This window comes from Canis lupus, chromosome 3 (genome assembly GCF_003254725.2).
Source record: "Canis lupus dingo isolate Sandy chromosome 3, ASM325472v2, whole genome shotgun sequence".
Taxonomy (NCBI): Eukaryota; Metazoa; Chordata; class Mammalia; order Carnivora; family Canidae; genus Canis; species Canis lupus.
This window is the reverse complement of record NC_064245.1, coordinates 59,988,048-60,011,863: the sequence shown is the minus strand read 5'-3', so window position 1 is coordinate 60,011,863 and position 23,816 is coordinate 59,988,048. Positions and strand designations below refer to the sequence as shown.

Here is a 23,816-nt window from a genome sequence, read left to right as displayed (position 1 = left end):
GCTGGCTCTCTGCAACCCAGAGCTGTGACCTATCTTGCACCAGGTCTGGGACTTGCTCTGGATGCAGAATTTCAGTGAGCGCAAAAAAAAAAAAAAAAAAATAATAATAATAATAATAATAATTTTTTAAAAAATCAACAATCAAGGTAAATGATAATGTGATATTTTAAAACATTAAAAATCAGTGCAGCAAAATCCATACTGAGCAAAATGCTAAATTTAAATAAAGATGGGATAAAATGTACAGTACCTTGGTGTCTGGTGCTTATACAAGCTGCTAACATCTTAAAGACTAGACTAGGTAGGTAAATCATGGGGCTTCGGAGCCTGACAGGTCTTGGTTTGACTCTGGTTCTGACATGCCTCGGCTGTGTGTCCTTGGAAAGTTAACTCTCCTCTCTGAACTTCAGTGTTCTCACCTATAGAGAAAAAAGATGAAGCAAATTCCAGCTTGGACAAATGCCCTACAGTTATTAAATGAAGCATGCCTGTGAGGTATCTATCGTAATATTTGGCTCCTGGCACATAGTAGTTGCTCAATAAATGCTAGCCATTGCCATTGCTGTTAAACTGATATGGACAAAGCATCCTGGGTGGTCAGAGGAGGCAGGGTTGAATGGAGGAGGGGGCGGTTGAGGCTGCCTGGTCGGTTGCCGCGTGCCAAGCACGGCGCCGGCCCTCGCTGCTCCCGGCCAGGGCGCTGCATGCACCTGTCTGTGCAGAGGGATCACATGGTGGGAGCACCGCGGTGCCCGGATGGGGGGGTCCTGCGTCCTCCGCCTGCGACGCCTGTCTCCAGGAGGCCCCCGGGGAGGCGGTGGTATATGGGGGGGCCCCAGGAGAAGAGCCAGAGGCAATCCTGGCTGGTCACACACTCACTCTCTTGTTTCAGATTGCCTTTCCCGCCGGGGGACCGAGTGACTTTCAATGGGAAGGAATGCATGTGCCAGAAGTGCTCCCTGCCCAAGACAGCGGGCAGCAGTGCGTACCTGTCCCAGGGCCTCTGGAGTAAGTGGGCACTGAGCGGCGTGGCGGGTGGGGGTGGGGTGGAAGCTGCCTTCCGCGGGGCCCGGGGAGGGGCCTGACCACACAGACACAGACCAGAAGGGGTGGGAGTGAAGGGTAGCTGTGGACAAACACAGGACGGGAGCAAGGGACAGAAGGTCTCTGGGGGGCTGTGCCCTCCAGCCTGCCTCCTCCAGGAAGCCTCCCGGGGCCTGGGCGGATGTCCTCTCCACCCCTGCAGCCCCCTCCAGACACATTCAGCTCCACAGATAATTCTAGACCTTCCAGAAGCCCTTTAGGGGAACCATTAGGAGAGCATTGAACTCTGGGCTTCTGAGGTCAGGAGCTCCTGGGTTCACTGCTCCACCCCCAGGGGCAAGGCCAGGGTTTGTATGCAGCAGGTGCTCAAAAGATGCTTGTTGGAGGCAAAAGCAGACCATGAGGGAACAAATGTGTGCAGAGGTGTCACTGAGGGTGCAGGGCAGCAGGAGTGCAAGGCGGGGCAGGCAGGTGCTGCGTCCACGACTCTCGGGGCCAGATGTGGGACGCAGGGACTGGGAAGGGGGCCCAGCGCTCCAGCACCCGCCGCAGCCAGGCTCCCCGGGGAGACATGGAGTTTCAGAGCCCACCCCGCGTGCCGTGGTCACTGAGGTCGCGCCCTCCTCCCGACAGCGGAGGGCTTCCTGTTGACTTCCAGAGCCAGCCTCTCGCTCAGGGTTCAGTCTCTCTCCCCCGTGAAGCACCTTCTTCCCACCCGCCCACCTCATCTGCCGCGTTGGAAGTCTCTCCAGAGGAGCTTGCACCTGCAGCCTTCTAGAAGCTCCGAGCTGGCCTTGGGGTCCGGCAGTGGTTTTACTCTGTGAAAGGAGGTGAAGCCCTGATTCCCTGGGGAGGCAAGCTAGCCGCAGTGCCAGCTGGGGAGGCTGCTGCTTTGGGGCTTGCTGGGAGAGTCCTCTCCCACTGAGGTCTGGACTCACTGACCTTCTGAGGATTTGCTTCATACATAATCAATACTATTATAATTAAATCTGAAAGAGTAGGCAAAAACTCTAACAAGTAAAAATAAAAAATGGGGTGAGATGAGTTTTTTGTTTGTTTTTTTATTTTATTTATTCAGGAGAGACGCAAAGAGGCAGAGACACAGGCAGAGGGAGAAGGGAGAAGCAGGCTCCATGCAGGGAGCCCGATGTGGGACTCGATCCCGGGACTCTGGGTTCACGCCCTGGGCCGAAGACAGACACTCAACCACTGAGCCACCCAGGCATCCCAAGATGAGTTTGAACAGTGTGTCCAGAGCTCCCTGGCAGCCAGAGTGAGAAAGGAAATATGCCTGAACCCAGATTCATTGATAGTTTTTTGAGAGTCTTAAAAGACTGCTCTTTCCAAGTGTACATTTGTTTTAAAATATCAAATTTACGGAGTGCCTGGGTGGCTCAGTTGGTGAAGCATCTAGCTTCGGCTCAGGTCATGATCTCAGGGTCCTGGGATTGAGCCCCGTGTCGGGCTCCACACTTAGTGAGGAGCCTGCTTCTCCTTCTCCTTCTGACCCCAATCCTGCTGGCTGCTCTGTCTCTCTCAAATAAATAAAATATTAAAAAAATTTAATACCAAATGTACATTTCCAGAGAACAAATGCTCCCCTATCAGACCCCCTAGGTGGTCTGATAATGCAAGTGGCCCCTCTTCCGGCCCACGGTGAGACTGTCCAGCTTAGAACCTCTGCTGTGCCTAGAAAGTGTAGACATTCGTCACCAGCTCTTGGTTCCTGTGTGGATGTCTGCAGAGTCTTCCTAATTCCTGCTGTGCCCGGAGCAGCCCCGCCGGCCAGGAAGCCTCTCCTCTTCTGCAGAGGCCCTGAGTCTGGTGGGGAGATGGACGTGTGCCGGGTGCCCAGCGTCCAGCCAGGGGGTGGTGCGCCTGGGGCTGGGGCTAGGGCCTTCAGACCTCGAAGCAGGGGACGCTGTGACCACATGGAGGAGGTGGCCTTTGTTCTGAAACTTGAAACCCAGGGTCACGTAGGTGGGCATTAAAGGGAAGGGACCACAGAACGGAGAACATGGAGTGTGCTGTGGGCAACTGGCAGGCCCTTGTCAGTGGATGGGGGCGGGGGTGCTGCTGTGTGCGGACAGGAACAGAAGGAAGCGGGAGAGATGGAAACCCTATGGCAAAGCCAGGCCAAGGAGTCCCGGGTGCGTCCCGGAGGCAGTGAGAGCCGTAGATGGCTGTTGAGCGAGGGCTGCTGGGAAGAACCTGGGCGGCCCTGTAATTTGCCTGCAGGTTTCAGGGCTTGGGGGCAGGTGGGGGCTGCTGCCTCTGCAGTTAGGGGGGAAGGAGCAGCTGTTGGGGTAGGAGTTCAGCTGGAGTTCTGGTCCTGAGCATCCCTCAGTGTCTCTCTTCCACTCTCTGGCCGGAGCCTGTTGCTTAGTAACAAGATAAGTGCTTCACGCCGCTGGACGCCTACGCCATTCCATCCCTGAAGGAGCTCAGCCCTCCTCCTGAGGCTTGCACGACAGCTCCCGCCCTGCCTGGAGGAGGGTCTTCTCCCCAAGGGCTGGGAGCTGTCTGCTTCTCCTCCAGGCTCTCCTTCCCCAGGCTCCCCTTCCCCAGGCTCCCCTTCCCCGGAACCCCCAGCTCTGAGCTGCTTGCTGGTCTAGCTGTCCCAGGGCAGCCTTCCCAGGGGCCTGGCGCCAGGCCATGTCCCTTCTCTGGGCCTTGAGACTGGGGGTGCGTTCAGAAGTGGGTGTGGGCAGTGTCTGGGGTAGGGCAGGAGGAGGTGGGACCTCGGGGACACGGAGTGGGGAGCAGCTCTCTGGGGCCTGGTCTTGGGTTTGGCCACGCATTTCCCCACCCACCCTGGGTCTGGGCTTCCCATACTGGGGCTCAGCCCTACCAGGGCATAGAGGGCTTCACATCTAGAACCTGGGGTCACACTAGAGCTGGGGACACTGGAGCTGGGGTCTGGAGGCCCCGCACCTGAGCCCTCAGCAGAAAGGGATGCCTGCCCTCTGAGATGTCTGGTCTGTGGCCTTTGGAGCTTCTGTGTCTGCCTCCCTGAGAGAGGCTGCCCTGGAGCCCCAGCCCCCTCGCTGGCCCATCCTGCCTGGGAAATGGGACAGTGAGGCTGTGAGGTTATATGCCTTGTGGGGTACAGTGACTGCCGTGTGGGTGTACCTGCCTTATAGGGTGCAGACACCCTGTGGGGTACAGTTGCCCTGTTGGGTGCTGTGCCTAAATTGCAGGGTGCTATGGCTGACTTGTGGGGCACACCTGCCTTATGGGTGGTGTGGCAGCCTTATAGGGTGCATCTGCTTTGTGGGTGCTGTGGCTGCCCTGTGGGGTGCTGTGGCTACCTTGTGGGGTGCACCTGCCCTGTGGGGTGCCACGGCCCCCAGGAGCCAACACCCAACCTTGGCCACCATTGGGCCGTGCACCTCATGCCCTCGTGTTGCCGTCAGGGGTGGATGTCCCCGGTTTACCCAGAGTTCCGGTGTGTGGGGTGCACGTGAATGTGCTTTCTCTCTGCCAGCTGCTGCTCCAAGCTCTTCCGCTCAGTTTGGGGCTTTCAGAGAAATGACAGGGCTCGCTCATCACTTGTTAGCATTTTCACCCTTTAGACCTTGGTAGGCTCCATGCTTTCCAAAGTCAATCTCAATTGGACTCAGAGCCAGAGTCCTTCAGTCCTTCCCTGCTCCCCAGCCTGGTTTGACCTGGGGGGAGAGGAGGGGCGAGGGTGCATCTGACCCACCCTAGTTCACAGCTAGAGCTCAAAGAGGCCGCCCCGCATGTCCTATGTCCCACGTAAGTTAGCGGCAGAGCTGGTGATCCCATGCCATGTCTGCTGGAGGAGGGAGCAAACAGGAGACTATGGAACTTTCTAGAAGGGTCATGCTGGGGCAGCGGCCCAGGCTCACCCCCATTGCTGTGATGGCAGAGCCAAGCCAGGGTGTGTGGGTGAGTGGGCGGCCAGCTGTGGCCCTTCCCGGCGACCTCTGCCTCCCTCCAGGATATCCCCTCCCTCGGCTGACGACTGCTGTTGTCAGGATTCGTCACACAAGATTCTGTACTGTCGTCGACAAAGCCCTGCATAGCTATGCGTAGCTCCAGTTGTGTTTAGAAAGTGATGATTGCTGTTTTCATGACCATGGTCCTCCGTGCAGGTTGCTCTTGCGTCTGAGCTCGGGCCTTGCTGTTGGTGGGATTCTGCTCACTGGGGGAGTGCGGGGCTGGGGCCGGTGTCAGGTCCACACCTCCCTGCAGCTGCAGCTGGCACCTGCAGCCTCTGGGCCCTCCCCTGGCACCGGGCGGGAGGCAGAGGGTCCTGTTGGAGAGATGTCTTCGGATGGCTTCCCGCGGGGCATCGGGCCACCGGGTCTTCCTGTCATGACAACAGCATCGGCCTCGGTGCATAGTCAGTTGTCAGACACACCGCGGGCCTGTGGCTGTTAGCTCTCCTGAGCCTCCGAACAAGAATGGGAGCCCGGACCACCATCGCCCCCGGAAAAATGCATCCCCACTGTGCTGGGCAGAGACGAGAAGTGACGTGCCCAGTCACACAGCTGGTGAGGGCAGCCTGGCCCCAAGGGCCCTGTGTCTAACCGTGTCCACCCCGCCTCCCGCCAGCCCTGGCACAGCGCGGTGTGACATGCCCCTGCTTTGTCCATTTAGGAGAAGCACTAGGCTCCGAGCCGGGCTTCTCGTCTGGCGCTGTTGATAGTTGGGGCCAGATGATTCTTTGCTGTGGGACCGTCCCGCACGTTGGAAGATATTGAGCAGCATGCCGAGCCTCGGCCCCCAGGTGCCTGGAGCGTGCCCCCTCTGGTTGTGACAATCAGAAGTGTCTCCAGACATGGCCAAATGCCCCCCGGGGAGCACAGCCATCCTTGGTTGAGAGGCAGTGACCTGGAGCTTACAGAGTGAGCCCGCACTCGAAGCCGGCTGGCTCGAATCCAGAACGGGCAAGTTGCATGGTCTGTGCTGCTGGGGGGCCAGTGGAGGTAGTGGGCTGGGGATGGGGTCTGGATGGGGTCTGGATGCCTCCCGGACTTGAGAGGAGAGGGCACTCTCTGGGTCCCTGTCATTCATTCACGCATGCATGCATGCATTTGCCAAGTGTCGGAGCTACCAGCCCACACTGGGCCCCAGGGGTCCCCAGATGAACAGGCCGCCCTCCAGCCTTGAGGCCCTGGATCTCGAATGTGGGTCTTCAAGTGTTTTCAAAGTTGCGTGTGAATTTGAACTCTGTGATAATTTAGGAAAGCCAGAGCTTGACCAACAGTTTTGTGGGCGTCAAATATTTTTTTTATAAATTTATTTGTTATTGGTGTTCAATTTGCCAACATACAGAATAACACCCAGGGCTCATCCTGTCAAGTGCCCCCCTCAGTACCCATCACCCAGTCACCCCTGCCCCCTGCCCACCTCCCCCTCCACCACCCCCAATTCGTTTCCCAGAGTTAGGAGTCTCTCATGTTCTGTCTCCCTTTCTGATATTTCCCACTCATTTTTTCTCCTTTCCCCTTTATTCCCTTTCACTATTTTTTATATTCCCCAAATGAATGAGACCATATAATGTTTGTCCTTCTCCGATTGACTTACTTCACTCAGCATAATACCCTCTAGTTCCATCCACGTTGAAGCAAATGGTGGGTATTTGTCATTTCTAATGGCTGAGGAATATTCCATTGTATACATAGACCACATCTTCTTTATCCACTCATCTTTCGATGGACACCGAGGCTCCTTCCACAGTTTGGCTATTGTGGCCATTGCTGCTAGAAACATCGGGGTGCAGGTGTCCTAGTGTTTCATTGCATCCGTATCTTTGGGGTAAATCCCCAACAGTGCAATTGCTGGGTCGTAGGGCAGGTATATTTTTAACTGAGGAACCTCCACACAGTTTTCCAGAGTGGCTGCACCATTTCAACATTCCCACCAACAGTGCAGGAGGGTTCCCTTTTCTCCGCATCCTCTCCAACATGAGTGGTTTCCTGCCTTGTTAATTTTCCCATTCTCACTGGTGTGAGGTGGTATCTCATTGTGGTTTTGATTTGTATTTCCCTGATGGACAGTGATGCGGAGCATTTCCTCATGTGCGTGTTGGCCATGTCTATGTCTTCCTCTGTGAGATTTCTGTTCATGTGCGTCAAATATTTTTTATTCTTCAAACAACACGACGCTGCTATCTGCCAAGGTGAGAGTAGCACCTGTGAAGCCCCTGCCGTGCACCCCCTGGAGCTCCGTCCCTTTCTGTCCTGGTGGGCGGCACCCTCTTGTGCCGGCATGGCCTGTGTGGTCTTTCTGTTTTGCCATTTAATGGCATTGCTCCACCCCACAAGTGAGGAAACAGGGACCCCAAAGAGTACAGAGCTTGGCTCTAGTGTGACCCCGTGAGTGGTAGGGACCAGGGTTGGTATCCAGGCCTGTTGGGCCACATTCTTTCATTTTGAGTAGCAGGGTCCCTGCTCCCCTTGCCTGCCCCTAGGCTGAGCCCAGGACTGTTAGGCTGCTCTGCTCAGGGGCTCCTGCTGGCTGTGGGGGCGATTTGCCAGATGACTTCTCCTTGGCTCTGCTCTTCAGGACACTGCGGGGCTCCCCAAGGCCTTGCCTGTCCTGCCCCCAACACACACAGACACACACACACGTGCTCACAGCCACAGGGACATGCTCACACACAGATGCATATTCACACAGACACACACATAGGCACACTCATACAAGGACACACATTCATGCAGGAACACAGAGACGCATTCACAGGGATGCACACACACACAGACACACATACATGAACGGTCTCGATCACCCACAGACATACACATTCACACAAAGGCACTGGTGCACGCACACACAACACACTCACACAGGTGCACCTGGGCCAGTCATGCTGCCGGTCTCTGCACCCGAGGTTCCCCTGTCCTGCTCCACCCCGTCATCCTTCGGCACCGGTGACACTGGCTGTGGGGGCCCTGGGGTGACTGCCCACGGTTGGAAGGCAGGATCCAGAGGCCCAAGTGTGAAGGAGAGGGCCTGGGTCCCAGGGGCCATTGAGCAGGGGTGGGCACACTGTAGTGGGGAGCAGAGGAGGTGTGGGGACACCAGGCAGGGGCTCAGACCAGGTGGGGACCACAGAATGCAGAACACATGTCACCTGTGGGTGGTTTGCCAAGGGGAGGACTCCCCAAGGCTGACTGCCTGGGGCCTGGCTGGGACTTGGACTGAGACTGGGAGCAGGGACTCGGGTTGGGGACTGGCAGGCTGTGTCTGGGATGCAGCACAGATGGTCGAAGAAGGAGATCCAGATGAGTGGGCCAGGAGGGCTTCCTGGGAGAGGCATCCAGGCAGGCTAGAGCCCAGAGGAAGGAGTGGCAGGGGGTGGCAGCCCAGACCTCTCTTGGGTGGGCACATCGGTTGGGTCAGTTAGGCTCACAGTCTACTTGTGGACAGAGGAGGACAGGTGGGGGCCCCCAGGCCTGCTGCCCCCCGTCCAGGCGGCCCCCACCCTGCAGTGTGCTCCTGTTTGAAGACACCCCTGCTATCCTGGCTTGGCACCCATCCTCTGTCAGCTCTGGGCCCAGGCTGCATGCAATTGGTGCTCAATGTGTGCAGGGATGAACTTTGTGATTTGTTTCCTACGTGTTCACAGCAGCCGGCATGTCACGGGGTCCCTGCAGCACACCCAGCCGGATAGTCCCCTCTGTCCCCCCCCACAGGCTGGCGCTGCACACTTCTGTGCCTGGAGACCCAGCAGTGCAGGCGCCCACAACGACGATGTCTGTGTCCTGTGCTTTCTTCCAGGTTGTGGAGGCTGCGGCGCAGAAATAAAAAATGGTCAGTCCCTAGTGGCTTTGGACAAACACTGGCATTTGGGCTGTTTTAAGTGTGAGACGTGCGGGAAGCAGCTCGATGCGGAGTACATCAGCAAGTGAGTGGCGGGGTCCTCCCATGTGAGCTTGCTCCGTCCGTCCCCCTGCAGCCACTCCTGTCCTGTCCCCCGTGTGGCCTCAGGGCCCTGCATGTTTGACTCCCAGCCTGGCATCTCCTCCCACCAGCCTTGCTTCCCTAGTGTGGCCTGCAGAGACCTCAGCTCCATTTCTACGGATTGAAACAGACAGTGCCCCCCGCCCTTGCCCATCCATGGGGGTCACCCTCCCGTGGCACCTGGGTCACCTGCAGAATGTGCATTGGATGCCAGCTGACTCCAGCAGCAGGAGTGGGGGGGACAGATGTGATGACTCAGTCCCAACTCCAACTTTTGCAGTGCTTGACCATCGGGCAGCCCCCCGCCCCACCAACCTTGTGTCCCCAACCCCAGATGTGTCGGCTGGTTTGAGTGGGGGGTCGGAGGACACGTGTCCTCAGAAGGCAGTGCAAACGGAGCCTCTGGAAGGACTTAGCCCTGAGCAGGAGTGGCTGGTTTGCCGGGAAGGGGTGCATTTCATTCCCTGGGGTCAGGGGCCTTGAGTCAGGGAAGCCGCCCTGTGGCACAGGGTTAGGGGGTGAGCTGAAGTGTGCAGAGCAGGCTCCTTCCTGCAAGTTTGAGGGCTCCGGGCAGCTAGTGTGGGAGACCCTGCTGGTTCTCGATGCCCGAGGGAGCAGAAGTATCCCAGGAACTGGCTGTACAATAGAACGGCACAGGATGAAACCTGCACGCACATGCACACACGCACACTCACACAGGCAGGAGTACACATCACACCCGGGGAATCCAGAGGAGGTCGCCGATGTGCCCCCACCCATCCCCTGGCTGCACTCGTACCATCGTACCATCGTACCCTCGCTGTGCCCGAGGTCACTCACAGGGGAAATGGGGTGAAGGGAGTGTGGGGTCTCTCTGTCTTGTGTCTCCACCACTACGTGTGGAGTCATGGAGTCCACATGTTTTCAGTGAAAGTCCCCAAGCCAGGACGGACCTCTGTCTAGGCCAGATCAGGCTGGGGGAGGTACTGGCCGTTCCTCTGTCACAGTGAAGGAAAGGGGGGCGTGACTCCCATGAAGGCAGCCCTGGGAGACAGAGCACTTTAAAGTAAAGTAAGACCTGCCCAGCCCCCAGGGCGCTCGCTGGTAGCTCACCCACACGGCTCGCCTGTCACTCAGCAGCCTCCAGAATGGTCCCAGAATTGACAGGGAGGGTGCGTTGGTGTTGCCATAGAGACATTATCTCTGCTTCCTGGGTTTGGGGCACAGACACCATTGTGGGAAGTAATTGGGACCCTGAGGTCAGCGACATTTGGAAGTTGGTCCTAAGGGCTAAGTGTACCTCTTCCTCTCCTGGAAGGAAAGGCTTCATCCTCTCCGGAGCTGTGGTCAGAGAAATAGCCTGTGGTCACTGCGACTCCAGGGGCTCCAAACCACCCCCTCTTCCCGTCCTGCAGGCCACTTCCTCCAGGAAGCCTTCCCGTCCTACAGAAGGTCCAGAGGGCGGCATTAGCTCTGGTCTCCCATAAGTTGAGAACTCTTAGCCTCTGTTGGCAGCCACATGATAATCAAAACCCTACTGGGAACCACAGGGAGACCTTGGCGGTGCAGGGGAAGGGAGATGCGCTCGGGCAGCAGGTGCCCCTGCATGCCAGTGGCCTCCACACCCAAATCCTACTGGGCCGGGCCAGGCCGAGGGGCGGCCCTGGTTAGCAATGGCAGTGGCCTTGGCCACCAATTGGCGAGAGCCTGCCGTGTGCTAGGTGTTGGCCACATCTTCATTAGACTTTACTATAATTTCTCCCATTTTATGGTTGGGGAAGCCGAGGCTCAGAAAGGTTAAGCGACTTGCCCAGGAGCACACAGCTGGGGAGTGGTGGCATTTGAGTGCAAGCCTGTTCATTTCACTGCTGCCCACCAGCACCTCCCTGCACGGAGCGTGGCCACCAACCCAGGAACCCTGGCACCACCTCTGGGCCCTCCCTCTGCTGCCACGCTGCCTCCTCCTGTGTTGTGTTGACCCCATAATAATAATTACAGTCACTTTCAAACCAGCTCCTGCCCCGTGCGCTATCTTCCCATCAGCAGCCCCAAGAACCAGCTATTCCCCTCTCAGTGCATTCAGGGGAGGCTCAGCATTGACTCGCCCAAGGCTGCCCAGATACCTGGGAGCGGCACCCAAAGCCACGTGTCACTCGTCACTGCTTCCCCACACCACGAACGATGCCCGGCGTGGTGTGGGCACGCTGTAAATATGCATGCACAGTGGATAGGTCACCTGCAGCCCTCGTGTCCCCTCCCACGAGGCCAGATGCCTCTGCCGCCACACCCAGGGACAGAGAGGCTCTGTCCCAACCCCACATGTGCCACGTGACATTGCGTCATCCACAGACCTGGTCCTGGCATGGGCACCTTTGTCACACACACTTTGTGGCTCATGATTTTGTAGGACACCCCAGACCCCTTTAGTAAGTCAATAGGCCATTTCCTGCCCACATTACTGAATGGGGGGTGGAATGAACTGGAAGGAAGAGCCCCGTCGGTGGGAGCATCTTCACTTTCCCAGATGTGGCTCTTACTCCCACGGCTGAGCCTCTGGAGGCCGCCGCCAGCCCTCACCTGGCTGCCCGGTCCCCGGGTGAACCTGTACGCGTCCTGATGGCCTGTCTCGTTGCAGGGACGGGCTGCCCTACTGTGAGGCCGACTACCACACCAAGTTCGGCATCCGCTGTGACGGCTGTGAGAAGTACATCACGGGGCACGTGCTGGAGGTGAGTGGGCCGCTGGGCGCCCTCTCTGAGCCAGGTCCTGCTCCCGTGCCCCTCGGGGTGTCCAATGTTCATGTGCGTTTGTGCAGGAATACGTACCCCTGAGCTTTTGCCTCCCCGTTCCTCCCAGCTCTTCCAGGGGACAGCTTCCTTAGCCCTCCAGGGCCTGCTCAGCGAGGGCCATCTCCGGGAAGCCTTCCCTGGACATGGTCTCTCCTGTGCCCTCTACAAGCTGATGAGGCTGGAGAGGTGTATTTGGGGGTGGAGGGTTGTTTGAGATCCTGGGTCCAACTCTCCTGTGTCTAGATGAGGGTCTGAGTTCTGGAGGAATGAAAGTGTGCAAGGCGGCAGGACCCTGTGCCCATAGGAGGCCCGTAGGAGTGGTCACTGGGCCGGGCCGGTCACACAGCAGTCACGGGGTAGGTGGGCTTTCTGGGGTGCTCAAAGTGCGTCTTTTGATGGCCGTGGGAGTTACAAGGCTCTGTCTCTTTGTGAAAAATGAACATGTAGCATTCACTGTGATAGTTGTTCAGTAAGATAAATCCCATGGGATGACCACACCCCATGCACCTGGGTGTCAGACCCAGCCCATCCCTCTACTCATTCCTCAGCCTCTCTTTGGCTCTGTGCTGGGGCTGCCCCTGTCCCTGGGGAAGAGGCACAGGGGACAGAGGACTCCGCCGAGGGGCTTGGGAGTCTTTCCCAGCAGGTCACAGAGGGGCCTCTGGGCGTGGGGGGATGATGAAGGCTGCGGAGCCAGGGATCGCCCGGGTCAGACTGGCATTTTAAAGAGCATGGGGCTGCAGCTGAGGCCAGGCACTGGAGGCCAGGGACAGTGGGGCACATGGGGTGCCCCTCGAAACTCCAGGGACCCCAGCCCTGCCTGTACCCACAGCTACTGCCTGGCACATAATCGGCTTCCCCAATGCTGCAGCGGAATCGTACATTGAGTGCTGAGCTGCTTTTTTTTTTTTTTTTTTTTTTTTTTGAGCTGCTTTTCTTGAAATTACACTTGATGTCCATCTGAGCAGTAGAGACAGAGTTGCTCCGGCTTCGGCTCCACCCACATTCCCTCTCAGCCCTCAGTGGCCCCCCCATCCCTGGGAGCGGGAAAGGGAGAGGGCAGGGGGTGTCACACCCACCCCACAGGACAGTGCAGCCCCTCCCCTGGTTCCCAGAGCATGAACCCCCCACCCACCCCAGGTCAGCGCACAGTGGGAGGGCCCCAGCTCTGGGGGGAGGGGCCTGAGGACGGGTGTGATCCCACGCTCACGCTCACGGACCGTGGGGAGTGTGCAGAGCACAAATCGGGCAAGGGGGGTGGATCACTGATAATGGGATCATGGGTAGCTGAACTTTTTGGCTAGTTCCCTTCTGGTTTTTTCTCTCTCTGTGTAATTCTAGTTGAGACCAAACCATTTGTACAACATCATATTCTGATTTTGTCCCATTCACATTTCCTATTTAGTCAATTCCCCTGTTTTTGTGTGTGCATGGTTTGTTTGTTTGTTTGTTTGTTTTGTACGATGGGCCTTTTTGTTACACAGCTACATTGGGAACATAGCTCATATACTGCACAGTTCAGCCCTTACCGTGTGCCGTTTGGTGGCTGTCAGTATCCACGCAGACGCATGCATGTCGCACGTCCATTCCAGAGCATTTCCATCACCTCAACAAGAGCCTGATGCCCCAGCACCTCGGGTCTCCCTCCTGTCTGTCTGTCCACAGATTTCCCTCTTCCACACAGATCCCATGAATGGGGTCAGACAGCATGTGGCCCTGACTTTCTGACAGAGTGGGGTCTTCAAGGCTGGTCTGTAGGTCGGCGTGGGTCAGTGTTGCATCATATTCCATCAACAGACTATTCTGGAATTTAGTAAGCTGACTGTGACTTCCTCTCGTCCCTTGATGCCGGTCCTTCTGACAGTTGAACAGACCACAGCGCCTGCATTAGTACTTTCCACGCACTGCCTGCTTTTGCAGGGGTGGGGGTCTTCGTGGTTTTCAGCTCTATTGGGGCGTATGGGTCACATGAGGAGGCTGTTGGCATTTAGTCTGCGGGCATCTTGTACGTATCGTCTTGTGTGGTGACTGTAATATTGATACCTGTGTCCTCTGAATATGTGGACGGAGACTATGACTCTACTGGACCTCATGGCACTCTACATATTAGGGACAGGCCCCGCCTGCCCACTGCCAGCAGTTCAAAGCACTTGTCTCTTGTTTCTTGCAAAGGTTATTCCAGACCTTCTGCTCTCTCCTGGGCTCCCCACCTCCCATGTGTGCTGGGTCGTCGGCCTGCTCCAGGCAGGTGGCAGAGCCAGATGTGAACCCAGGCCGCCCGGGCTCCTGGCGCCTGTCCCTTCCCCAGCATGCCACCTCTCGCAGTGTGTAGACATCAGTTTGCACGTTGTGCCATCTTGCCACATTGAAACACCTGATGGTTGAAAGTGGGGTGCGTCCTAGGCTCAGGTGGGCTGAACTATTGTTGCTGTGGGTGTCTGGACCTAGCCTGACCCGCTTCCCAGCAACCGAGGACCCCAGCCCCTGCACCCCAGGGCGAGGGTGGAGACCTGACCCCAACCCTGCTACTTGCTCTGAGCAAGCACTGTGCTGAGCAAGAGAACATTCCAGTATCTCGGGGATTCAATGAGAGATCGTCTGTGAAGTGTCCCCCAGCTCAGGGCTGGCTCTGTGGTAAATCCTGGGGGCTGGGGGCTTCCTTATTGTCACCAGGTCATCCGCAAGCCTCCCTTTGATGGATCCGGAAGGTGGGGTGATCCCCGTGTGCACTGTTCATCCCTGATACTTAATGCTGGGCCAAATATAGAATGTGGGGGTTCACTGACTGTGAACGGAGCCCCTCCTGTGCGTTCTGGTTTATCATCAGGAAGGGACCGTCTTAATTACAAAGAGCAGGGGAAAACAGGTCAGGATTTTCCTGCTCGTCAGTGGCAGAGCATAAAGGGCCTCCCAGGGAAGATTAACGCTTTTGTTTTCGCCTCCATCGGCGAGTTCCCTGGCGTGGCTGAGTCGGCGGGCTCTGCAAAGCTCTGAGCATCCTCCTCGCCAGGCGGCAGCGGCAGCGGCAGCGGCGGCAGCGGCGGGCGGCAGAGACGAGCCCGACTCCGCAGAGGGGGAGCTGCCGCCGCCACCGCCGCGCCGCCACCTAAACTTGGCCAGGAGCGTGCGCGCCCCGCAGGGTGGGTAGTGGGCTCTTGGGGCCGGCGGGTGGCAGGTGGCAGGTGGCAGGATCCGAAGAAGAAGGAAAAGGATCCAGACCTGTGACTGAAGGCTGAGGGTGCCCCTGCTCACGGTCACGTTGCCCGTTCCTGCTGACCTGCCCGGGGAGTGGGCCCTGGAGACTGGCCGATCGGACTGGGCTCTATTTCGAGGACCCCGTGCAGGTAGGAAGCCTTGCCAGGCGCTTCGGAGGGCTGATGGGGAGGCTGAGGGAGCCATGCCGGGCTGCGGTGGGTGGGCTTGTGGGGAGCTGGACAGAGCAGCCATGTGAGACTCCCCAAGGCACCTGTCACCCCTGGCAGATGCTTGTCATGCTCAGAGCTTGCCTGTCCTCGGAGCCCGGGCAGGAGAGGAGCCCAGGCCCCCTTCCCCGTCAGCAGGAGCCATCAATCTGTGCTGCGTCTGTGTGCAGTGGGCAGAATGCCATCTCGATCCGGGCGCCAGCGGCGCCTGCTTGTCCGCCCGCCCGTGAAATGTGCATTCGGTGGCCACGGTGGAGCCTTTCCTCCCGCTTCCCGAGTTACTCCTAGTTATGTAGCATCGTCTTCCCAGGGCCTTCCCCCATCCTGCGTGTCTCGAGGCATCTGTCCTGGGGAGCCTGCTCCATGCTGGGGTGCAAGTGGAGGAGCCTCATGGGTCTGGGGGGGCCTTGGGAGGGGCTCTGCTCCCACCCTATTGCCAAGACGGACGGATGGACGGATGGCTGGGAGTGTGGGGCAGGCCGGGGTGTGGGGGCAGAGGAGGCTCCAGGTTGGAAAGAGCTGACAGGTGGTGACAGGATTGTCTGCCAGGAACCGTGATGTAACCAGACCAGCTAGACCCAGAGTTTGATAAGGAGGTGCTGAGTGAGGGGGTAGTCCCTGGCTCAGTCCTCGACTTCACCCCACCCCTGCCTTGTTCTCTGTGAGCTGGAGCGCTTCCCTGCACAGGTGGGAGTGGCGGGGGCGGGGATGGGCCCTGCCCTCCTGGTAACCGCTGCTGTGCTGCTGTCAGCCCCACCTGCCTGGTGCAGCCTGCCTGTCTCCATGGTAACGAGAAGCCCAGGGTCCCTCTGGGACCACTCATTAATTCCTCCCTCTCTGTCTCCCTCCCCTGCCTGCCTCCCCTTCTCTCTTCTTCAACCCTCCACGCACCTACAGACCCTCTGAACACTGTGTCTCCCCCACCCACGGCAGCCCTGATGGGAGGGGGGGCCACACAGGCAGCTCCACCCTGGGTCAGACAGCCCCTAAACCTTCCTCCATTTCCAATAAACCATCCCCTAGGGCTGCAGGACATCGGGTATTTGCTTCCCCGTCTTCCCTCGGTGTGTTCCATTTTACCTTTGTGAGCTGCTATGACTTATATCATTGGGAGAAAATAAACCGTATGTTTCAGAAAAATAAAGGCATTTCCTCTGGACAGAAACACATGCAACTTCCCAAAGCCTCTACTTCTCCCTCTCTTTTTGTAATCTGATGCATGTGTTTATTTAAAAAAACATATTCAGAAGGAATACCTGTTTATCATGAAGTAAACTGAAGAATCATCCGTGATCCACGCCATCGCCCAGACTAACTACTGTTAGCACTTAAAAATCAGTATTTTAGATTGTGCATACACACACATGGACACACACGGACACACACGGACATGCACACACAGACATGGGAGTGTACTGACTGGCTTTTAGCCTGATACCGTGCCCCTGCTCAGACATCTAACATCAGTTCAGAGCCTGGGTCCCTACCCTTCCCATAGGTCCATAACAGTGTCTACACTGGCATCACTGTGCCCCCTGGTCTTCTGGGTTTGAGGTACCAGGGCATGGGTCCCAGTGGACATCTTTGCTGCAGAGCATCTCAGCAATGTGACACACTAATATGTCCGTGAATACACCCAAGGGTGGAACAGATGATCTGTTCCCAGACTCATTTGGTCAGAACTGTCCTCGTGTCCTCTGGGGACCACTTGACAACCAGCAGCAGGCACCTGTCGCTATGGGACACCACTCCTGCATGTGGCTCTGCCGCGGGGTCTGGGGTCCAGGGAGGGCAAGGGGACAGCATGTGGATCAGGCTGCATGGTGGGAGAGAGGGAGAAGGAGAGAGAGCGGGCGAGCCGTGCCAGCCTGGTGACACGTGTTCCCGGCAGAGACCCCAAGCCAAGAGTGATGGGGAGAGTGGGGTCAGCCATGGGGAGCGTCAGGGGGCGAGGTCAGGGGCTCTGCGTAGGGGGCTGTGGGTCTCACAGGGCTTCACCTACAGGGCCCTGCATGCTGAGGAGCGGGGCTCTTCTGGGGGGAGGTAGCTCCTGGGGGTCTCGTGGCAGAGGCGATCTGGGAAGGGAAGGGTGTGCGGCTGCCGGACGCTCCCCGGCGGCATCTGTCCAGTCCTGCTGAAGGCTTTGATTAGCTTCACGGTAAATTTCATGATCTCAGTGCTCACCGGTGGTTAGGTCTTTGAGATCTGGCTGCAGTTCTGGCCATTCACCAAGGAAACGAAAGCTTTGAGTTGGACCGGAAGATGCACGTGTGCAGCCCCCAGGAGCTGGCTGGCCGGGGCGGGGGACTCGTGCGGCGGCACAGAATCCAGGGGAGCACTTGGAAAGCACAAGGTGGGGGTTGCGGCCTGTGGTCCAGGGAAGAGAAGGGGCCAGGGATGAGAGCACACCTGCCTCCCACGTGCCGGGCATGTCACTGCCTAGGGCTGTCCCTCTGTGCGGCCCACGGCCCGGTGAGGAGGGGTGGGGTGGGAGTTTCTGGAGCCCAGAGATATTGCCCTAAGTCCCAAGCTCTGGCCGTGCCCTGCGTGTCGTGTCAGTGATGGGGTGCACGCCAGCCCCTCCGCTCTGACTTGGTACAGCGGCGCCTTCTGTGAGCCTGGGAGCCCGCCTTCCTGGTTCCTAATGAGCCTCGTTCTGTCTTATTAAAGATGACAGCCACTCGTCAGAAGGCACAGACATCTTTTTAAAATCACGCACTGCAGAATCTCATGAGCTTTTAATATTCTTTAAAAATCTGAGTCATCGTAAGACCTGCCTGGTGAGGGGCTGGGCTGTCTACCTGGCTGGGGGCTGGGTAGCTGGGTAGCTGCACGGAGGACGCCCCAGCGATGGACGCTCCAGGCCGGCTGTGCTTCGTGTATTGGGAGGAGAAATTGGGAGGAGAAGCCCTGAAAGTCCAGGGGCTGCTCAGTGTTCTGATGATATGGAACATCCGGTCACTGTGGCCGCTGGGAGAGACAACAGGAGTGACACTGGGGACCGATAGGTACAAGGAGCGAGGGCAGCTCGACTTTTGACTCCAGAGCCAGTCTTCGATCGCTGGAGCTGCTGCAGCCTTTCTGGGCCTTACATGTGGAAACCCCAGGCGGTGTTCATCACAGTGCTGGGGGCCCCATGTCTGCCATCCAGGTGCTGGCCCAGCCCTTTTGGTTCTAGGGAGGGCCCGCTGCCTGCCCTGCAGATGGCCACCTTCTCCCTGGGCCCTCACGGGAGCTCTGGTGCCCGCTGCCTGCCCTGCAGATGGCCACCTTCTCCCTGGGCGGAGACGGAGCTCTGGTGTCCCACCTTATAGGACATCTTGGGGCCCCACGGGTCAGCACTCCATTCCTAAGGCTGAAGGATATTCCGTTGTGTGGCTAAACCACAGTTCATTTGCCCGTGTGTCCCCCCACCCCCCAGGGGCCTCTTGGGGCTGTTTGTACCCTGGAGCTGCTGTGAAAACTGCTGCCTTGGACACTCCGGTACAAGATACGGGTGCCCTTGCCTTCATTTTTCTTACGCTCCGGAGTGGAACTGCCAGGTCAGATGGTGACTCTGCATCTCACTTTTTGGGGCGCTGGCAGCCGCACCCACATTGCCCCCAGCAGGTGCACAGGGGCCCTCTTCGCCCACATTCCTGCTGACATGTACCATCCCTTTGGTTTTCCCTCGATTATGGCCACCCTGATGGGTGTGGAGTGGTGTCTCGTGGTGGTTTGGACTTGCCCTGCCTCCACGACAGTGCTATCGAGAGCCTTGTATATGCTTCTTGGCCACTTGTGTATCTTCTTTAGAAAAATGTCTATTTGAGTTCTTTGCCCCCTTTTTAATTGTTTGTCTCTTTGTCGCTGAGCTGCAAGAATTCTTTATACGTTCTGGATGCTAAGCCCTTATCACATCTAGGGTTTCAAATGCCTCCTCCCCTTCTACAGGTTGTCTTTCCACTTTCTTGACCATGTCCTCAGATGCACAACAGTTTAATTTTTGTGAAAAAACAAAACATGCCTATTTTTGTTGCTGCTGTTCATGCTTTTGGTGTCAAATCCAAGAACGCACTGCTAAACCTGGAGTGGCCGAGAGGCACTCCTGTGTTTTCTTCTAAGAGATTTATAGTTTTAGGTCATCAGTCCATTTTGTGGGGTTTTTTGGTGTGTCACATAAACAGGCATGCACGAATCCTAGGTGTGCAGCTTGATAAGTGTCCACAAACTGGACATGCCTGGTGACCAGCATCCAGATCAAGAAGGAGAACGAGCACAGCCTCCGGGACCACCTCCCGCCTCCCCGGGGCAGCTGCCTCCCTGACTTGAGTAAAGGAGACTCGTCTGCCTGGTTCTGTACTTGGTACGGATGCAACCTGTACCCTCCGGTGTTGGCTTCTTTTCTCCCTCCTAGGTCCTCAGGGTCTGAATGTGGACACTCCAGGCAGGGTCTGGGCTGGGAAGCACGTGAGGCTGTGGTCAGCACCCTGGACCCAGGCCGGGGTTGGAAGGGCACAAAGGACTGTGCTCCTGGGCTGCTGCAGTCCTGCCCCACCAGCTCTGTGCTGTGTGACCTTTCTCCACTCAGTCTGCCTCTCTGTGCAGCAGGTGGAACATGAGGATAGTAATGTAGCTCATAGGGCTTCTGGAGGGTGAGGACAAGGTAGCATGTGAAAGGGCCTCGAGCTGTCGAAACGCAGGTGGAGTGGCTGTTAGTTTTGGGGGCTGGGGCATTTGCCAGATCTGGGTGGGAGTGCTTCCCTAACAACAGGCCCTGCCCTTCACAGCGGCCTGGGGCTGCATCTCCACTCTGTGTTAATTCTCATCTGTCCCCTTGAGGTTTCAAGCCTGTTGTCTTAGAAACCATCCCCATGGTTTTCTGTCTTCCTACTCAGGTGTAGATGGCAGGGTCTGCTTCCCTCCAGGGAGCACTGTCTCCTCCAAGTGGCTGTCACAGAACTGCTGTTTGAGGCCATGGGAAGGCGGCCTGGGTGAGGTGGGCGTGAGGACAGTTCAGAGGTCGCAGGGTTTAAAATCACTGAAACGACCTCTTCACCCTTGCTCTGCCTGGGCCAGTGCTGCCCTGCGACCCGCTACCCAGATAGATCCCCGCAACTACCGGTTCCTGCAGTGGCCCCGGCGAGGCCCGGCCCTCAAGGGGCTCCCTGTCTAGCTGGGAAGAAGAAACCAGTGGGAGCCCAGGAGAGGGACTCGACGGAAGCATGCCGGGGAGGCTTTCAGGAGGAGGTGGCATTTGAGAGGAGATAAAGAACACTGAGGGCCGCAGGTGGAGTGTGGGTGGAAACAATTGGTGCACAGGTGCGAGCCTCCAGAGCGGGCGGGATGACAGGATGCATCATCCTCGGGTTCCCCTCGGGTTCCCCGGGAGGAACCCCTACACCCAGATGCGTTGGTGGGCGGTGCCGCCGGGCACATGCTCAGGAGAGGCGTGTGTTCTGGGTTCCTCCTCCCCAACACAGGCATCACCTTGGGGCAGATTTTCACCGGCTCAGCCGGGAGGGGAGGAGAGTGAGACCCTTGTGCTCGTTTTACCCCATGACTTGCTCATCCCGGGACGTGGTCGTTAATAAGTCACATTCAGGGAGTGGCCGTCAGACTTCTTCCCGGAAAGAGTGGGACGTGGCGTTGGCACCACAGCGGGCAGCCAGCTGCCGCCCGCCCTACACCAAGGCTGAGAATATTGCCGTGCAGAGGTGCCAGACGCGGTAGTTCGGGTGATTCTGCTGTGTCCTTACATCAGTCCATGTAATCAGCTCACGTTATGTCCGTATTAATCTTTTCACCTAATTTAAGGGATGCCAAGGATTATAAAAGCAGTAAATACTAATTGAGAAATTTGAGCAATTTGGAGATGCGTAAGACCAGGATTAATCATCTTACACCCCTCCCCTCTGGTGCCTCTGCTTGGGGAGATCATGTTAGCCTCAGCCTTCCCTCTCCCCTCCCCTGCCCCCAGGTACAAAGACGGTCAGAACCTGGCCCCCCTGCCCTGTGAGGGAGGCAGATCCATCGAACATGGAGCCCGAGGAGCTGGGTGACACCCCTGCTCCCCTGGAGGTTGGGCGGTGCAGCCGGGTGTCTGCTCCCAGACGTGGCCCCCCGTGCACGTGGCCCCCGGTCCGCATGGCCCGCTTCCACACCCAGTGCCCTGGACAGCCTGGCAGTGCTCATGGGACCCAGACTCTCTCTCGAGCCGTCTCGAGCCCCCAATGGATACGGGACACAGCATCCCCTCCGCATCCCCCGAGTACCCTGCGTAGGGTGTGCTGTGCCCACCAGCCAAGTGTGGCCGCTTCAGCTTTGGTAGAAACACGTCTACTTCGTTGTCTTCACAGGCAGGAGAAAAACACTACCACCCATTGTGTGCGCTATGCGTCAGGTGTGGCCGGATGTTTGCGGAAGGCGAGGAGATGTATCTTCAAGGTAAGGACAAAACCGCACCGCCTGGTCCCCTCGGGCCCATACCACGCGCCAGGTGTGAGCGGGTGGGTCGCCTTGTTACCTCGCTAGCCGGGAAGCCCACCCCCCAGCCCGGCGGCAGCGTGTGGGAGGCAGAGCCACGGGACCCGGTGATGGCCTGGGTGTGGGGTAGGGGGTGCCCAGGGCTGCTCGGCCCCTCCCCAAGAGGATGGGTTTGGGACGGAGACCTCCTCTCTTCAGCCGCTATTTCTTTTCAATGATCCCTCTGTGTCCAGTGGCCCCGGAGGCAAGCCGAGCGGGGCTGGACGGACGGGAGAGCCACTCACAGGCTGTTTCATGACCTCATGGGGCGGCCGTCTTGAGGCTGCGTGTCAGACAGTCCTGCCTTTCTGAGCCGAACCTCGTGGGGTGATGTCAGCCAGGGCGGCCTCGTCCCCAGCGTCCCCTCTTGTTCCTCGAGCGTCTGCTGGAGAGCCCATGAAAGGCGTCCTGTGCGCTCCTCCCGATGCTGCTGGGGTGTCTGGGTGGGAGGGGACCCCCCTGCACCGGCGTTGTGCACCCCTCCACCATAAATAGCGCTTTCAGGCCTTCCCGATGCCCAGCACAATGGCACTGGGACGGCGGCCCCCGGCCCTGAGCTCGCCATCAAGGGGGACCCAGTCTCAGGGAATAAAGACGCTCTTCATGGCTCTGGGCTGAGGCTGGCACCCCATTCCTTAAGCGGGCCCTGCCGTGACTTTCCCAGGGATATGAAGCCAGTCCCATCCCTTCTCCCAGCCTCAGAGGTCCCAGTCGGTGTGACCAGGGGTGGACCGAGGGCAGGGGTTTCCATCTCCACACGGTGGAGCACCAGAGCCTGGGTGTCTGGCCCCCGCCCCTGCCTGGACACCCTGAGACCCTCTGCCTGGCCCACTCCATCAAGGTGTTGGTGGTGAATCCCATACAGTGGAAGCTCTGAAGAGCAGGGGCCCCAGTGAGCCTCATGGCCTCCGTGGACATGGAGGACGCCCACGCATCCCCACTACCACAGCACAACCTACCGGGGTGATCCCTTTCCAATAAATATAGGACGCTCTGTCGTTATCAGGGAGACCCACATGAAAATAACACTTAGAGGTTGTTTTTCCCCAGTGGGTTGATTATAAAGCAAGGGCATGTCCCCGTTTTGATGGATCAAGGAAATGGGCCTCTTATCTGGCAGATTGTGGCAAACATTGGGAAATCACCAGTTTGCATCAAGAGCCTCAAAAATGCCCATGCCCTTGGAGCCAAGACTCCATTTCTAGGAAGTCCTTAAGTAAGTAAGAGAAATGTGCTAGGACTTGCATGCCAGGGACCCCCACCTCCCCGCTAACATGACTTTAGAAATAAAATAGCACAACCAGTGGGCGAGCAATAGATAAACCCTCCTCTCCCTGTGTGGTGGAATGTCCCACGGCCCTACGGTTATGCTTTGATTTTTAATTATATGGGAGAACTGTTCTGGACATCTTAAACAACAATCATAGGGTACAAGACTATGTTTGTACAGCATTATCCACATTCTCTGAAAAAAGCACAGGAAATGCTAGAAGGCCACCTGAGCCGCGTGGGCAGGAGGTTGTAGCTGGTTTTAATTTTCTTATTTATGCTTTGTTGGGTTTCTTTAATTTTTAATAAGGAATATCAATTGCTTACCTATTACTCTTGTAATTGTAAACAGCTGTTAAAAATGAATGTTTTACACACACACACAAACACACACACACACGACTAAATCGTGGTCTCCCCAAGAGCTCCAGGCCAACACAGATGTTTAGCCAGGGAGGGGCAGTTATAAGTTAGATCATGTGGGCTGGAAGGCTCTGCAAGAACTAGGATGTCGCTCTTCCCTCACACACACTTGTAAGTCCCTATTACATGTTAGGCCCTCTGTGGCTTGTCTGGGTTGGCGGGGAGGGCAGGTGAGGGAATGGGGCAGAAACAGCCCCTTTCTTGATGGGCCGTTGAACCTAGATGGCAGCAGAGTGGGTGAGGGGGTCAGGCTGAGGTCCAGGGAGGCCCCAGAGGGAGGGCAGGCGCTCCGGGCCCTGAATGATGGGGCTCAGGGAGGGCTGACGTGCACTGAGGCCACCCTGCACAAGATAAACCGTGGTCGTACAGCTAGTGCATCAGCCATGGTCAGCGACGTGGCGTCACGATGGCCTCGTGAGGTAGGGATGGTATCGGCCCTGTTTGCAGA

The 23,816-nt window shown here is 57.4% G+C and overlaps 1 protein-coding gene across 31 annotated transcripts in view; it reads left to right on the top strand.

The window, feature by feature from the left end:
* ABLIM2 (actin binding LIM protein family member 2) overlaps positions 1 to 23,816 on the top strand; it is a 141,845-nt gene that overhangs the window by 53,847 nt on the left and 64,182 nt on the right. For all 31 annotated transcript variants that reach the window (XM_049108532.1, XM_049108552.1, XM_049108548.1 and 28 more), the window contains exons 4-7: positions 893 to 1,008; positions 8,800 to 8,926; positions 11,597 to 11,690; positions 21,511 to 21,598. In XM_049108532.1, the coding sequence (XP_048964489.1) occupies positions 893 to 1,008; positions 8,800 to 8,926; positions 11,597 to 11,690; positions 21,511 to 21,598 (425 nt within the window). The remainder of the gene's footprint in view (positions 1 to 892; positions 1,009 to 8,799; positions 8,927 to 11,596; positions 11,691 to 21,510; positions 21,599 to 23,816) is intronic.